The 15173-nt window shown below is 38.4% G+C and overlaps 1 protein-coding gene across 1 annotated transcript in view; it reads left to right on the top strand.

Moving 5' to 3' along the window:
* Positions 1-9116, top strand: part of LOC116288371 (lysosomal-trafficking regulator) — a 32576-nt gene extending 23460 nt beyond the window's left edge. Inside the window, exons 37-58 of the mRNA XM_089028070.1 lie at positions 146-334; positions 651-793; positions 896-998; positions 1231-1292; positions 1414-1475; positions 1793-1879; positions 1954-2019; positions 2441-2532; positions 2646-2804; positions 2921-2987; positions 3498-3645; positions 3737-3877; positions 3979-4082; positions 4205-4318; positions 4495-4789; positions 5072-5397; positions 5662-5760; positions 5955-6097; positions 6176-6270; positions 6489-6672; positions 7835-7906; positions 8218-9116. Of these exons, the coding sequence (XP_088884196.1) occupies positions 146-334; positions 651-793; positions 896-998; positions 1231-1292; positions 1414-1475; positions 1793-1879; positions 1954-2019; positions 2441-2532; positions 2646-2804; positions 2921-2987; positions 3498-3645; positions 3737-3877; positions 3979-4082; positions 4205-4318; positions 4495-4789; positions 5072-5397; positions 5662-5760; positions 5955-6097; positions 6176-6270; positions 6489-6672; positions 7835-7906; positions 8218-8380 (2914 nt within the window). The 3' untranslated portion in view covers positions 8381-9116. The remainder of the gene's footprint in view (positions 1-145; positions 335-650; positions 794-895; positions 999-1230; positions 1293-1413; positions 1476-1792; positions 1880-1953; positions 2020-2440; positions 2533-2645; positions 2805-2920; positions 2988-3497; positions 3646-3736; positions 3878-3978; positions 4083-4204; positions 4319-4494; positions 4790-5071; positions 5398-5661; positions 5761-5954; positions 6098-6175; positions 6271-6488; positions 6673-7834; positions 7907-8217) is intronic.
* The last annotated feature ends 6057 nt before the right edge of the window (positions 9117-15173 follow it).

Raw genomic sequence — 15173 nt, 5'->3', positions numbered from 1 at the left:
TTTTGTCGCTAAAACATTTGACTAAATTGATAAATATTTATGTCTTGGATTATGTCAACCAAAAGCTGAATTTGACGTCATCAATAGTATGGCGGGAATAGACCACGTGACCTATACTCAATTCTATCATGTTTGTTAACTATAGTATTTCCAAGAGGATAGTGGCGCTCAGCTCCAAAGTTTCTGAATCAGCCAGGATCGTCACACGCGTCGCAGTTGAGATACAAGACACTCAGAGACAAACCTTGCTGAAGCACAACAGAGATGGTCTGTCAGCTGAGGTACAGATCAGAAAGAAATGGCGTCAAGTGATTGAGAGAGTCATCCATGAAAGGTTTGTTTCGTTGTCCATTAACAAAAGATTAAATGACACAATCTGGGATGTAGGATTATTTCCCTCAATGTCCACGTTGTCGGTTAAGGTCTTATTATAAGAAGTATTGTTAGTGAGTACGGTTTTTGTTTGGTGAACAATGAGTTCTGCAGAATTTGTCCGTGTAAAATGGAGGTATCATTGACGGTAGATCATCCTTCGTACTTTGCGCGCTGCTAACTCAAAATGATGGCGCTCTAGACGTAGCATTGTATCATGAGTCCAAGTCGAGTTACGAGGTTTAAATTTGTATTCATAGCTTTTGTTTGCTTACTAGGTCTGTATGGTATGATCGAGAGTATTTCCCAGTTTCATGGAGACTGGATCCCACTGAAGGACCATTACGTGTTCGTTGTCGAATGCAAAGGTGCCATCTTGACGTGCCTCAGAAATACGTCATGAAAGGTCATCAAAAACATGGTGCGTAAATATTGCCTCTTCTAGGAAATAAAATGTCCTTTTCTGACACCCAAGGCATCGAGAGAAAAAAAAACTTGCTTGTTTCCCATTATTGTGATTCAGCTACTGCGCAAAGTGGATCACCGCTGGCCTATCTGTTCGAAGACTCTACCAGTTGTCACAAGAAAAACGTCTACTATATCTTTGACACACCTGATACTATACGGTAAATTAACTTGTTCACTGATAAAATGTCCTTAAGTGTTTTTAGAATTTTAAAATTGTTTATTTATTGCTTTAGAACTTTATTGCTCCCTAACTATGACTTCCACAGCTGACCTTACGCCCCCTAACCACAACGCCCCCATCCATAAAGGCCGCAGCCATGATGTCCCTTAACCAAGAAGACTCCAGGACCTACCTGAGCCCCACAGTTATATGTTTAGGTTTTCTTTCAGGTTTCTTTACCACTGCATGCATATCTTACTGGACATCAAGACTACAGGTGTCATTCTCATTGGTTAGTATGAAGTGTTATCCATTCTATTAACACATGTTAAGTTATTTTTCTTCCTCCTCCTTCTATGAGTTATTTGTATGTCACGTGACTCCTTATGTCAATCAACTGTTGTTCCTTTAAGGTGAAATTCACATGTACTTCATTGGAGAAGAAGCAACCACAACTGATACTGACGTAACACAGGTAACCCACACCTATGTATTCAACTTGACAGTCATGTTGGATGGCAGATTACTACTTGTCTATGTGTTCTATCTGACAGTCATGTCTATCTGATAGTCATGTTAGATGGTAGACTACTAGTTGTCTATGGCTATTGCCACCAACTACTATACATATTTAACTTTGGCCTTTCATTTTCTAAATAGAGACATTTTTCTTGAGTTATTTTTCTTTGTTCCCCATCGAGCATTTTATCACGAGTCCTGACCAAGATCATGGACGATGGCAATGAATTTGTACCAAATACTTTCTTTATTATTCTTGTCGGTTTCCCTCAGATTTTGCTAGGAAATAAAGATGCAATATCAATCTCTTGGGCGATCAATGAAATCCAGGAAATCCGAACAAGAAGATATTGTTTGAAGGTACCATTTTATTGGTTGTTGGATGCTGGCTGAGTGGTATTTCGTTATTCACTTGACTGTCGTTTGTATTATAGGATATTGGCATGGAAATATTCCTTTCTAATGGTAGAACGTACTTGTTGGCCTTTGATTCAGAGAAAGTGAGTATTATCCACAAGACCAGTTTGTCTAAGTGTCCCTAGTATTTAGACACCCATTCATTTAGGCACCCATCAGACTACATCATCGTGTTGTTTGGTGCCCCTGATTGTCCAGCATTCAAATTGCTCACTGTCCCTATTTTTAAATGTGCCTTTTGTCTAGGTTTCCAATACCCAATGTTCCTATCGCCCAGGACACCTCATATGCAATGTTCCCTTTGTCCAGGTTTCCAATACCCAATGTTCGTATTGTCCAGGAAACCGTATACCCAATGTCCCCTTTGTCCAGGTTTCCAATACCCAATGTTCCTATTGTCCAGGATACCTTATACCCAATGTCCCCTTTGTCCAGGTTTCCAAATACTCCCAGGTGATGTACATTCATTAGAATCAAAGTAATTGCTGTTTAATGTATGTTAAGGACCGAGAGGTTGTGATTGAAGAGTTCAAACAGAGAAGATTGCCAATTTACGATACTCCTATCTCCGACAACCTTAACGCAACGACGGCCAAGTAAGACACGATTCCTATAACAAAATCAGAGCATGAGGTCCAAATATTTGTCATTTAAATAGTGCAAACTATATAACGGAACTCTTTTTTGGCGTTGCCCTTTTCCCAACCAGGTGGAGAACTGGAAATCTGTCGAACTTCGAGTATTTGACCGAGTTGAACAAAATGGCAGGCAGAACATTCAACGATCTGATGCAGTATCCAGTATTTCCCTTCATTCTGTCAGACTTTACCAGTGAAGTACTTGACCTGAATGATAGCAAGGTATTCAGGTATGGTACATAACCCATCTAGTATCCCTTAGTCATCCCCTAGTTAGGGAGCTAGTCCTCCTTGCTGTTATGTCAGACTCCACCAAACACAAGTTGATTGCTTTTGTCGTTTTTAGAGATTTATCCAAGCCCATTGCAGCACAAAGTATTAACAAGGAGACAAGCTACAAAGAAAGATTCCGAGTAAGAATTTCGAATTGAAATACTCTTAATATTCAAATGAATTGATTGATTGTTGGGAAAGTAGGTTGGTAGGTGGGTCGTTGGGTAGGTAATATTGGGTTGATTGGGTAGATAGGTTGACAGGTGGGTAAATTCATTGGGTAGATAGGTTGACAGGTGGGTAAATTCATTGGGTAGATAGGTTGGTAGGTGGGTAAATTCATTGGGTAGATAGGTGGGTAAATTCATTGGGTAGATAGGTTGGTAGGTGGGTGGATTGGGTAGATAGGTTGGTAGGTGGGTGGATTGGGTAGATAGGTAGGTCGGTAGGTGGGTGGATTGGGTAGATAGGTAGGTTGATAGGTTAGTGGTTGGGTAGATTGGTGATTGGGAAGGTATTTTGGCAGGTTGGTAGATGGTTGGTGGGTAGGTAGGTGGATGGGCGGGTGGATGGGTAAGTTCGTAGGTTACATGATCGTATTGACCTATTCCTCAATAATACATGGACTTGTTGTTTGATTACCAATACAGTGGCTTAAAGAGGAATACGAACGCAGTGGCCAAAACGACGCTCTGTTAGCACCCTATCACTACGGCTCCCATTACTCAAACAGTGGAACCGTATTACACTTCCTGGTCAGACTACCACCATTCACCAAGATGTTCCTACAATACCAAGGTATTCACACCATAAACTTCTTTACGTGGGAGGTTATTAGCCACAAAATTAGCAGTCCTTGAACCTTAAGTATTTTTTTTCCATGTCTCAGACAACAACTTCGACATTCCTGATAGAACATTCCATTCGATGGCAACCACGTGGCGTCTATCATCATACGAGTCATCAACAGACGTCAAGGAACTCATTCCAGAGTTTTTCGTTCTCCCGGAGTTCTTAGAGAACTTTGAAGGTATTCAAGTTGACTCGCACACCCTGTCCCTTGATATCAAATATGTATTCATTGTATCATCACTAGCTAACCTTTTTCTTATTTTCTTATTTCTTATTAAGGTTTTGACTTTGGTCTCCGTCAAAATGGCGAACGAGTCATGAACGTTACTCTTCCTCCATGGGCTAAAGGCAACCCTCGATTATTTATCCTGATACACAGACAGGTTTGTAAATGTGGGGGAGGGGAGGGTATGAACGATGGACGTTACTCCTCCATGGGCTAAATCAAGAAGGGATCAACGAGAGTAGTTTTTCATCTGATGACACTTCGTTTTTCTTTCTTTAGGCACTGGAAACGGAATACGTGTCTCGTTCGATTCATAGTTGGATCGACTTGGTGTTTGGATTCAAGCAAACAGGAACTGAAGCAGTCGAAGCCGTTAATGTCTTTCATCCTGCGGTAAGTAATCTATATTTCATTCACACCGATGCTTTTTATATGTGATAATGGCGTCGTTATCTCGCATTCCTTAGTGTTGTTGTAGTCTTTTTTACTTCTGTGTTATCCCAGAAAGGGGAAAATAAAAATCACATACATACAGATTACTTTAATTGGTCTAACGTTTGCTTTTACAGACGTATTACGGTGTTCAAGTGAGTTCTATCACGGATCCTGTGCGTCAAAAGGCTCTCAAAACCATGATAGAAACCTATGGCCAGACTCCAAGACAGCTCTTCAACTATCCTCACAGCCCGCGCTTGACCCGCAAAATATCCACCTCTCCCGCGGAATTCGGTTCAGTGACGTCATTGAATACAAGCAAGTTTGACTTCGAAGTGGCTTCTGCTACGAACCTGTTCATGCATCGATTCACCGGTTCGTTCTCGTCAGAAAATACATTGATGGGCAGTGTTACTGATACTCTTGTTGGTAAGGATCTTGGCGACTAAAGTTTCTGTGCACTTTTGGAAAGTTCAGTTCAAATACAATTAGCCATTCCGAGGTTGAGAAAATACTGGGTCAAGTTGATCTTGTAGTGCATTGTGGGACTGTTTAAGGGGACATTTCCAAGATGGCGTCTATTTTAATTCCTCAAACAATCCCACAATGCACTGCAATGCTAATTGGACTCAGTTTTTTCCTCGATTTCGGTATGGCTAATATATCAAAACTAAACTGAAATCTGAATGAGTTTTTCTTTTTTCGTTTCAGACGCACCTAAACCTGTTACCACAGTCGAGGGTCTCAGATGGGGTAGCTACGTATGTTCCCCAGCCCTCCCCGTTCCCTTCATCAGCTTTAACCAACAAATTGGGTTCCCTGTGTATTCTTTAGTCTGTAACAGAGGCGAGGTTGTACACGTACTTTGCAAAGACACCACATTAATGTCCGGATACGAACAGTACCCCGAGGAGAGGGGTGAGCGGCTTGTTTTGTCAGCTGCTCTCAGTTGGTCTGCAGTCGATGGCAGTTTAACGGTGTTTGTCGAAGGTAGTGGTTCTGGTGCCTGGCTTATGGACACCAAGACACCCGACAAGGTTGGAAAGCATGTGTTGTTTGTTGTAAACTACTTATTGATGCCATGTTTCGGTATTATAGCACGTCTTAGCGTTGAACTTTATTCAGAGTATATTCGTGAAAAAAAATCATATCTTTTGATTTTTGAATAATGAATTACCGTCATGACTGAAGCACTCGACGCCAGATTGAAGTGGAATTCGAATCGACTGATAATTCTGGTATCGGTGAGAGTTTTTCTCATCCCTTTCTTGTTATTCATTGATGTATTTTTGGTTGCCTAGGTTACATGCTGTGTAACATCAATCGGTTGTACGTCATTGTTTATTGGTTCGTCATCGGGTGCATTGTTTTGTTTACCCACCAAGTATAACCCTACCCTGGTGAGTAAAGTGAAAACAATTGTACTGGTTCTCTGTCTCTCTTCCACTTCCATCCATTCATTCCGTCTGTCCATTTATCCAATAGTAACTCATCCCACCTAATTTTCATTTGCTCATTCACCCATTTCATATTTGTTAATTCTATTCATTGTCTTTTAATAATCTTCAACCTTAGTTATATACTTTCCATTTAGGACTGCAGGATCGAGGTGCTTGGGACACGTGTTCGACTTTACGGGCACACTGATGAGATCACGTGTCTGAGGATATGTCATGAGTACAGTGTACTGGTCAGCGGTAGTAAAAATGGGACAGCCATCATCTGGGACCTCAATAGGTAGAACAGATCATTCATAGTATTGGCATTCTGTCTCACACAAGTAACCTTATAATGAAACTTTTCTTTCTTCTCTAGACTGAGCTACATTCGCACACTTGACCATAAAAGGGCAGTGGATGTGCTAGCGATAAGCCGAACATCAGGAGACATTGCCACTGTATATCACTATGGTAACGGTTAATATTAGTGAATATTGAGTTGTATATGTTCGCCTAGATAATGTCATCTATCTTGTGTTATTTTGGCTCAAGGGTCTGAGGCTGCACTTTTTCTTTTGTAGCGTATTTTTTTACAGCATATAATGACTGTGCTATGTAGCAACATACAGGATCAATGGGTAGAGTCTTATCTTACTATTGTGTATTCATGTTGTATTATTGTATGGCAGGAGAATCACTTGATCAAGACAGTATTCATGAAGAGGGTAGTGTATTATCTCTCTGGACTGTGAATGGGATCCCTGTGGTGCACAGCACGTGTGAACATACTATCAACTGTATGGACTTCTCTCGGGCTCCAGAAGGAGTCTCTGTGAATATCATAGCAACGGGCCTTAGCAACGGAGCCATAAGGTGCAGCATACGTAAATCTGTACTTGTTAAGTAAAATATTTGTTTATTTGTTAAATCGTGTCATGCGTATTTTAACATCTTTCCAAATTCGACAGGCAAGCAATCCTGTAGCAAATTAATTATATCATGTCAAACTAAAAATTTCAAAAAATTGGCAGGTTAGGAATTAGTCCAAATATAACAATATTGCCTTGCTTCTCTTCTGGCCATCCACCAACAGTCCTTTAGAGATTTTTTTCGAAAATTATCGCGTAGACTGACGAATCGATTAGACTGGACGTCGGTTGATGCGATCATGGATCTCAAAAAAATTCAAAATTTCAATTTCATCGAATTTTCAGTTTTGAAAAGCTATACATAATGAAAATGTATAGAAAAGACATACCCAACCTCTAATACTTAATTTACGCTGCTAGATTCTGATTTCTGAGAGATTTTTTAAGTTTGGAAAATCAGGAACCGGGCATGCGTGGACTGGATTGGACTTTAAATTACTGGATCGTGCGGATCGAAAAACGTTTTTCCACTGAATTTGCAGCTTTTATCTCATGATTCTTATTTTAATATTCATAACTAGTAGTTTTATGCTGAAATCGTTCAAAAAAATCAAGATTTGAAATAATTTTTCAAATTGAAAATCACTCTGTTGGATTGGACTATACATAAGGGGCATAACGGCTTAGCAATGAAGTCATTAGGTACATTTTGTTTAAATCTAATTGTAATGCATTTGATTGCTGATTGAATTGTGTTATGAGATTTTTATCGTGGACAAAGTTTCGTGGCGCTGTGGTGTTTCCACATAATCGTGGAACTTTTGTGGTTTTTGTATTGTGAGAGCTTATGAAAGTCAGTTGTAAAAAATTGACGATTTTCTATATAGAGTTTTCCTCTCTGTATCAGTCTAATACCCCATTCACACCAAGGCTTAAACATGTTTTAAAGTGGTTTAACTAAACGGGTTTGGAAAACTATCGACGAACACTGCACAATATTTGGTGAAATAATGCATGTAAAGTATCCTTTGTCTTGCTCTGACAATATTTTAGAAAGTTTCATTATATTGTAGGTTTCTAGTTTCTCAATTTTTTTCTTAATGAAAACATAGTTTAACTAAACACGTTTAGGTGTGAATGGGGTATAACATTGTTCATTCCTGCAGGTTATGGAGTACGTGGGATCTACAGCACATCCGGGATATCGCTCCAGAGCAGAACCTGTCACCCATCGCCTCGTAAGTAAACCGCTGACTGCAAAGTCTTGCAACTCAAAAAATCATTCAACTCACTTTGTTTTATTGAGGGTCATGAAAACATAAGAACCCAAGATCTTTTGGTCTTCAGTAAATACTCAATGCTATAGTAGGTCAGCTAAAATATCCCCTAGACCACCCTTGGAAGGCCTTGACCTGCCCTCATTAGGTGTTCCCTTGGAGACGTACCTCTTGAGTACCCTAGAAACTTGAGAGATATTTTGGCCAGAGTTTGACCCTCTTGTTGTCACTAAGCAACTTGTTTTATACTTCACATATTGATCGGTTTACAGAGTGGCCTTCAGTGAAGATAGTCAGCGGTTATTCGCTTTAAGTACCCAAGGAAGACTGATTGTATGGCAGCGTAAGGACAAGACCTACGGGGGAAGACCTCCTATTGTCGTTACCTTCCCAGTATCCTATACTACCCCTAAGGTCTCACAGGACAGCAGATAAAGGGCTGAGATATAGCAAACCTAACAATGTTACGAATATCAAAGATCCAAAGAAACGAAACAAAAGAAAAATATCTTTCTAAACGACCAAATTGGATATCGCGTTGTTATTGGTGCTGACATCACAGCACGAACAACCAATCAAGACAAGAAGATCTTTAGCCAATCACACGACATTTACATATTTGTTAAGTTGATTTTCTTCCGAAATTTTTTTTGTCACGACTGTTGTTGGTGGCAATGCACATGTCAATGACGGTTTTCAATACTTGAAAATGTGCTTACTGTTGATCTTTCTATTTTTTTACTTAACTGCTTATTTGTGTGTTTTTCGTTTTGTTTATTATATTGTTTGTAATTTTCACTGTAGTATGCTGATATCAAAAATTGTGATAATTTCTAAAAAAAACTTTCTCCTGTTTAAAACTACACCGCAGGAAGCCCGACACGGTTTGTTTTTTCGCAACAGATTATAATGAGCAAACTTTCTTATAGTGTAAAGCATAGTTATATTATGTACAATGTTTCATTATTATATCCTTAGACAAGATTGCCACACAAAAAAATGACAGATTAATAGAAATATTTTTAGAAAGAGCGATAACTAAGTAACGGTACAAATAGTTTTAATGTGAAAAGAAGAGAAAAATTGTGTTATTATTTCGGATTGTATGACAAATAAATATATTAAATATATAATAGAAAATCCAAAATAAAATCAAAATACAAGAACAAAATCCTGTTTAGCGATGTGTAATTATGACGCATGCGCCGATTCAATCACGCAATAGTTTAGTTGTAAAACATTCTTTTGCCTATTATTTTACATAAATATCGTTGTTCGTTTTGTTTTTGTTTTATTTTGTTGTTTTTTTTGTTTTTGTTTGTTTGTCTTTTGTTTGTTTGTTTTTTGTTTGTTTTTTGTTTGTTGTTGTTGTTGTTGTTGTTGTTTTTTTATCGCCTGCCCTTCCCATTTTTTCTTTTGTTTGTTTTGTTTGTTTTCTTATTTTTCAAATAAATTCATCTCCCCCTATCCTAAGGGCGGACACTAGCGGGCGCTAATTTTTAAAAAAGGTTTCTCATTGGACATAAATAAACCAAAAATGATAAAAATACTTTATTAATACTATATTCATAAATACTCTATTTATACAAAATGCTTTCTTAATTATATAAAAACTATAGAAAAATCAGCAACTCGGGATTGCGACTTGAGGATAATATAATTGACGAGCCTAACGCAGCACCTGTTGTTGTAATGCCCATTTAACGATTCCTGGCAGGGATTCACAATTATCCCCACACATCATGAATGGGTGTTGGATTAGCTGGTGTGCGCTTAATCGTTTGTTAGCATCAACGACTAGTGCGCCTCTGTAGAGAAAATCTAGGAGCTCTTCCGACACCATTGGTTGTACGTCTTCCTGCAGAATGGTGTAACCACTTTGGGAAAGGGCTAACATCTGATTGACGTCTTGTATCCAGTAGAGGGGAGGGTGTTGTTGTAGCATCTCTATAACAACCATCCCAAGGCTCCATATGTCCACCTGCGGTCAAAGTTGGACGATTAGGGAAAAAAAAAGAAGCAATAAGATTTGAAACCTTCAATCATATAAATCATGTTGTAAGATTGTCAAAACGTTAGTTACCACCACCACCAATCTTTCTCAAGTATACACTTAAGTTCACGCGGACTTCACTATCCATGATCACAGGGTCAGATGGATCTCTCCGGTCCTCGAGCATACGACCAATGGTGAACTACTACTATCTTTTTACTACTTTGGTCATTACCTTATTTTCATAAGGAAGATTATTGCAAATTTCTGGAGCTCTCCAAAGAAGCGCCCCTCTGATGCCTGCGTTTATGGGGCTGTCTGTCTTGATGGCCAGACCAAAGTCTACTAGTTTCACCTGTGAACAACAATCACATCGTCAAAGGTAGGTTTTTAACCTGCCTGATGTAGAATGATCTTTTTTGGCCCGTGATAAAAAGTTGTATAATTAGTGACTAACAGTCCATGTAAAACAAAAGAAAACAATGGAATTAGTGTAAAGTGTAAAGCTATGTATTACTCGCTTACTATTTTTCACGGGCCAAGTAAAATCATCACTATTTGTAAGGTGTTGTTTTTGTCCTTACTACTCAGTATAATTACCTTGCCATCCTTACTGAGGAGAATGTTGGATCCTTTAATATCACAATGAACATAAGACCTCTCGTGCAGATATGCCAAACCCTGTAGACATTCCATAGTGATGGAGGCGATGGCTGGTTCCGAGAAAGTGGCCATCTGACAGATATTTGAAATGGTTAACCCATCGATGTATTCAGTTATGATATACACGCTGGAGTCGTAGAGGTAACTTTCTGTCAGGAACACTATGTTCTTATGAAGCGATACGCGAAGGATCTCCAGCTCATTGACAATATTGGCCTGATTTTGAGTGTTTCCCAGTGGAATCTTTTTGATGGCAAACTCTTCCTAGCAAGAAAACAAAAACTAATAAGAACAACAGTATCAAGACCGAGTACCGAGTCAGAAGGACTGGGAACCAAGGTATTACTCACTGAAGTATACAGTTCAAAAAGGTTGAAGCTTTTGTTCCATGTTGCATACCGAGCCCGAAATGCACTATGGGTGATGTAACAAAAATATGGAATTTTCCCAAACTTTGTCTGCACTTTTTCCCGGCATATTTTCTTCTGTGGTGACATAATTTGCATATGATCCACAATACATTTCAGGTTTGGTAAGCGACAAGCAGCATTTTTGAAATGACTGTATTCTAACCTGGATTTGTTTGTGTTTTGCCAGGTAGACGTGGCCGAATGATCCTTCACCAATCTCTTTCATCATATCATAGTCCACACATGGGTCATACTTCTTGTGCACATGTAGACTCTCCAAAACTGACATCCACTCTCCATGGTTTGTGTCTGTACGATAACCGAAGAAATGCTAATTAGTTTACATACTGATGAATAAGTGAGTCATACTAGGAACAAGGTTATGGTTGCACTTACCATTCTGTGTAGCAACAGTCTCCACGCAGTCTCCAGCGTAGACTAACTGGTTGATGTCATAGCCACCACCGTAGTCAAAACCAGGGAAGGATGGTATGACACAATGAAATGTAGTCTGGACCATCGAAGGGACGGAGAAGTTTGGTAACGAGGGTATGACGTCATTCAAAGGGTTTGAAGCAAATGTGGTTACAGCAAGGCTATCCGTGTCAAACTCATATTGAAACCCTTCTGCAGTCAAGCCATTGTGTTTAGTAGTATCGGGTGTTAAGCTAATGATCTCATTTGATGGTTCTTGAGTAAAAGACTGGTACACATCACGTGCTTCCTCAGTTGAGGCAAAGACGATTGGCTGTGAGCCACTGACATCATTGGATGGTTCTTGGACTAAGGTAGGGACGTCAAGGCTCTCCTCGACACATACACATTCCACCTCAGTCACGTCATTGTGTTTACTAGTGTCATCCACGATTGGCTGTGAGCCACTGACATCATTGGATGGTTCTTGGACTAAGGTAGGGACGTCAAGGCTCTCCTCGACACATACACATTCCACCTCAGTCACGTCATTGTGTTTACTAGTGTCATCCACGATTGGCTGTGAGGCACTGACATCATTGGATGGTTCTTCGGCTAAGATAGGGACGTCAAGGCTCTTCTCGACACATGCAAATCCTTCTGCAGTCGATTTATGATCAAACACGATTGGCTCTGAGCCGCTGCCTCCATCAGCCACTGGTGGTTGTTGGGTTGAAGGAACGGCAAGGTTCTCCTCGGCACATGCACGTCTTTTTTCATCATCAGCTTGTACATCGCACTGAGATTGAGATTTTTTTGACTTTTTCAGATAGTAGTTATCTATAACATAACAACAGCAAACAAAAATTAATACAATCAGGGTTCGTGCCGAGGTAACGACTTAAAATTCAAGGACTATTCAAGGAGTATACAAGAACACAAAAATGAATTTTCAAGGAGTATGTTCAGCTAACTATGCCAAGGTTTTACACGGTGGTTGCACATGGCCGACTTTCAGATTTTTCGATCTTTCTGACTAGATCTATTTAAGAACCATGCCAGTAATGATCCAAGTAAAAATCCAAGGAGTTTTCAAGGATTTTAGCTAACATCATAAAATTCCCTGGATTTTGTCCCTTTTAATTCGATATTTTGATATATTCGATTTTGTCCCTTTTAATTCGATATTTTCATCTATTCGATTTTGACCCGTTTTATTCGATATTTTCATCTATTCGATTTTGACCCATTTTATTCGATATTTTCATCTATTCGATTTTGACCCGTTTTATTCGATATTTTCATCTATTCGATTTTGACCCATTTTATTCGATATTTTCATCTATTCGATTCTGACCCGTTTTATTCGATATTTTCATCTATTCGATTCTGACCCGTTTTATTCGATATTTTCATCTATTCGGTTCTGACCCGTTTTATTCGATATTTTCATCTATTCGATTCTGACCCGTTTTATTCGATATTTTCATCTATTCGATTCTGACCCGTTTTATTCGATATTTTCATCTATTCGGTTCTGACCCGTTTTATTCGATATTTTCATCTATTCGATTCTGACCCGTTTTATTCGATATTTTCATCTATTCGGTTCTGACCCGTTTTATTCGATATTTTCATCTATTCGATTCTGACCCATTTTATTCGATATTTTCATCTATTCGATTCTGACCCGTTTTATTCGATATTTTCATCTATTCGATTCTGACCCGTTTTATTCGATATTTTCATCTATTCGATTCTGACCCATTTTATTCGATATTTTCATCTATTCGATTCTGACCCGTTTTATTCGATATTTTCATCTATTCGATTTTGACCCATTTTATTCGATATTTTCATCTATTCGGTTCTGACCCGTTTTATTCGATATTTTCATCTATTCGATTTTGACCCGTTTTATTCGATATTTTCATCTATTCGATTCTGACCCGTTTTATTCGATATTTTCATCTATTCGATTCTGACCCGTTTTATTCGATATTTTCATCTATTCGATTTTGACCCATTTTATTCGATATTTTCATCTATTCGATTCTGACCCGTTTTATTCGATATTTTCATCTATTCGATTTTGACCCATTTTATTCGGTATTTTCATCTATTCGATTCTGACCCGTTTTATTCGATATTTTCATCTATTCGATTTTGACCCGTTTTATTCGATACTTTCATCTATTCGATTTTGACCCATTTTATTCGATATTTTCATCTATTCGATTCTGACCCGTTTTATTCGATATTGTAATCTATTTGATTTTCAGGGTTGGTGTCGAGGTAACGACTTAAAATTGAAGGACTATTCAAGGAGAGTACAATGATCCAAAAATGAATTTTCAAGGAGTGTTGTTTAGCTAACTATGCTAAGGTTTTACACGGTGGTTGCACATGGCGACATTCAGATTTTCCGATCTTTCTGACTAGATCTATTTAAGAACCATGCAAGTAATGATCAAAGCAAAAATTCAAGGAGTTTCCAAGGAGTTGAAGGAGTAGCACAAACCCTGTATAATGAATGAACTTCGGCATTAGGAAGTAAAATGATCATGTGCATCTTTTTCTGGATACTATCCTGATTTGCAGACCTGGTGAACCCAACGATACTTCTCAATTGAACCAAGAAAGAATGCCAATCTCTTGCAATAACACTATGTACTACTCACAAAGGTAGCATTTGGGGGAGAGACAAACTTACTTTTTCTTTTTAAGTAACATCGCTTTCTCTTGTTGAATCTGGATAATTCTTCTAGCACATCAGAAATGGAAATCTGAAAAGATACGTATATAATGCATGATTAAAGATATTGCTTTGGAAGAAAAATACTTAATGGCAGTATTTTGGTTAAGTGTTTTTATACATAATGTATTGCTTAAACATAAATCAAGTCAAGGTTCGAAAGATTAACAGCAAATATACAGTAATGATAATAACAATAACTTTGATATTTATAACGCGCATATTCCATATGCATATGCTCACTGCGCGCGAAAGTTATGAGCTAGAAACCGCCCAAGCACAAGTTGCGCAGAAAAAATAAATTACCACGTGTACCCTGTTGCACATAAGGCTAAATACAGTATGCATAACTATGGTAGTAGAAGGAAAGCACACTGTATCCACCCTTGCACCATCTGCGCGGAATATTGCCGGTTCGTGGATGACGCATATACAATTATAAAGTTACGCGCAACAAAAAGTCATCTATCGAGCAAAAAAACTAAATGTTTTAGTGATTACCTGGCCAAAACTGTTTGTTTTTGCGCACTACAAAAGTAATCGAAAATATTGGTGCTATTTATGGATAGTGATAGAATGGATATTAGTAACAATAGGAACCATCAGCTAATTAATGTTAAAGGCAAGTCAGCTATAGAGATTGCGCAATAAGTTTCTGTAAGTCTAAGGCGTCAACTAGATTCTCGCAAAAATTTTTGCAAACGTTGCGCTTTAAAAAATAAAGAAGAAAAAGAAAATAAATGAAATGAAAAAAGAAAAGAAGAGAAGAGAAGAGAAGAGAAGAGAAGAGAAGAGAAGAGAAGAGAAGAGAAGAGAAGAGAAGAGAAGAGAAGAGAAGAGAAGAGAACATTCATTGAAAGACAAGAGCATAGACTACATTCCAGACTTATTTTTTAGTTCTAAACTAAAAAACCGCTTATTTCACCTAATGTAGTTGGATAATCTCGATTGCATAGACACTCACCGTTTCCGGTTCTTCTTTTTTTACTTTAC

Source organism: Actinia tenebrosa, unplaced genomic scaffold (assembly GCF_029948245.1).
Source record: "Actinia tenebrosa isolate PJP-AT-01 unplaced genomic scaffold, QUT_ActTen_1.0 PGA_scaffold12__29_contigs__length_12842862, whole genome shotgun sequence".
In the NCBI taxonomy this organism is placed as follows: domain Eukaryota; kingdom Metazoa; phylum Cnidaria; class Anthozoa; order Actiniaria; family Actiniidae; genus Actinia; species Actinia tenebrosa.
This window is presented reverse-complemented; position numbering and strand designations above follow the sequence as displayed.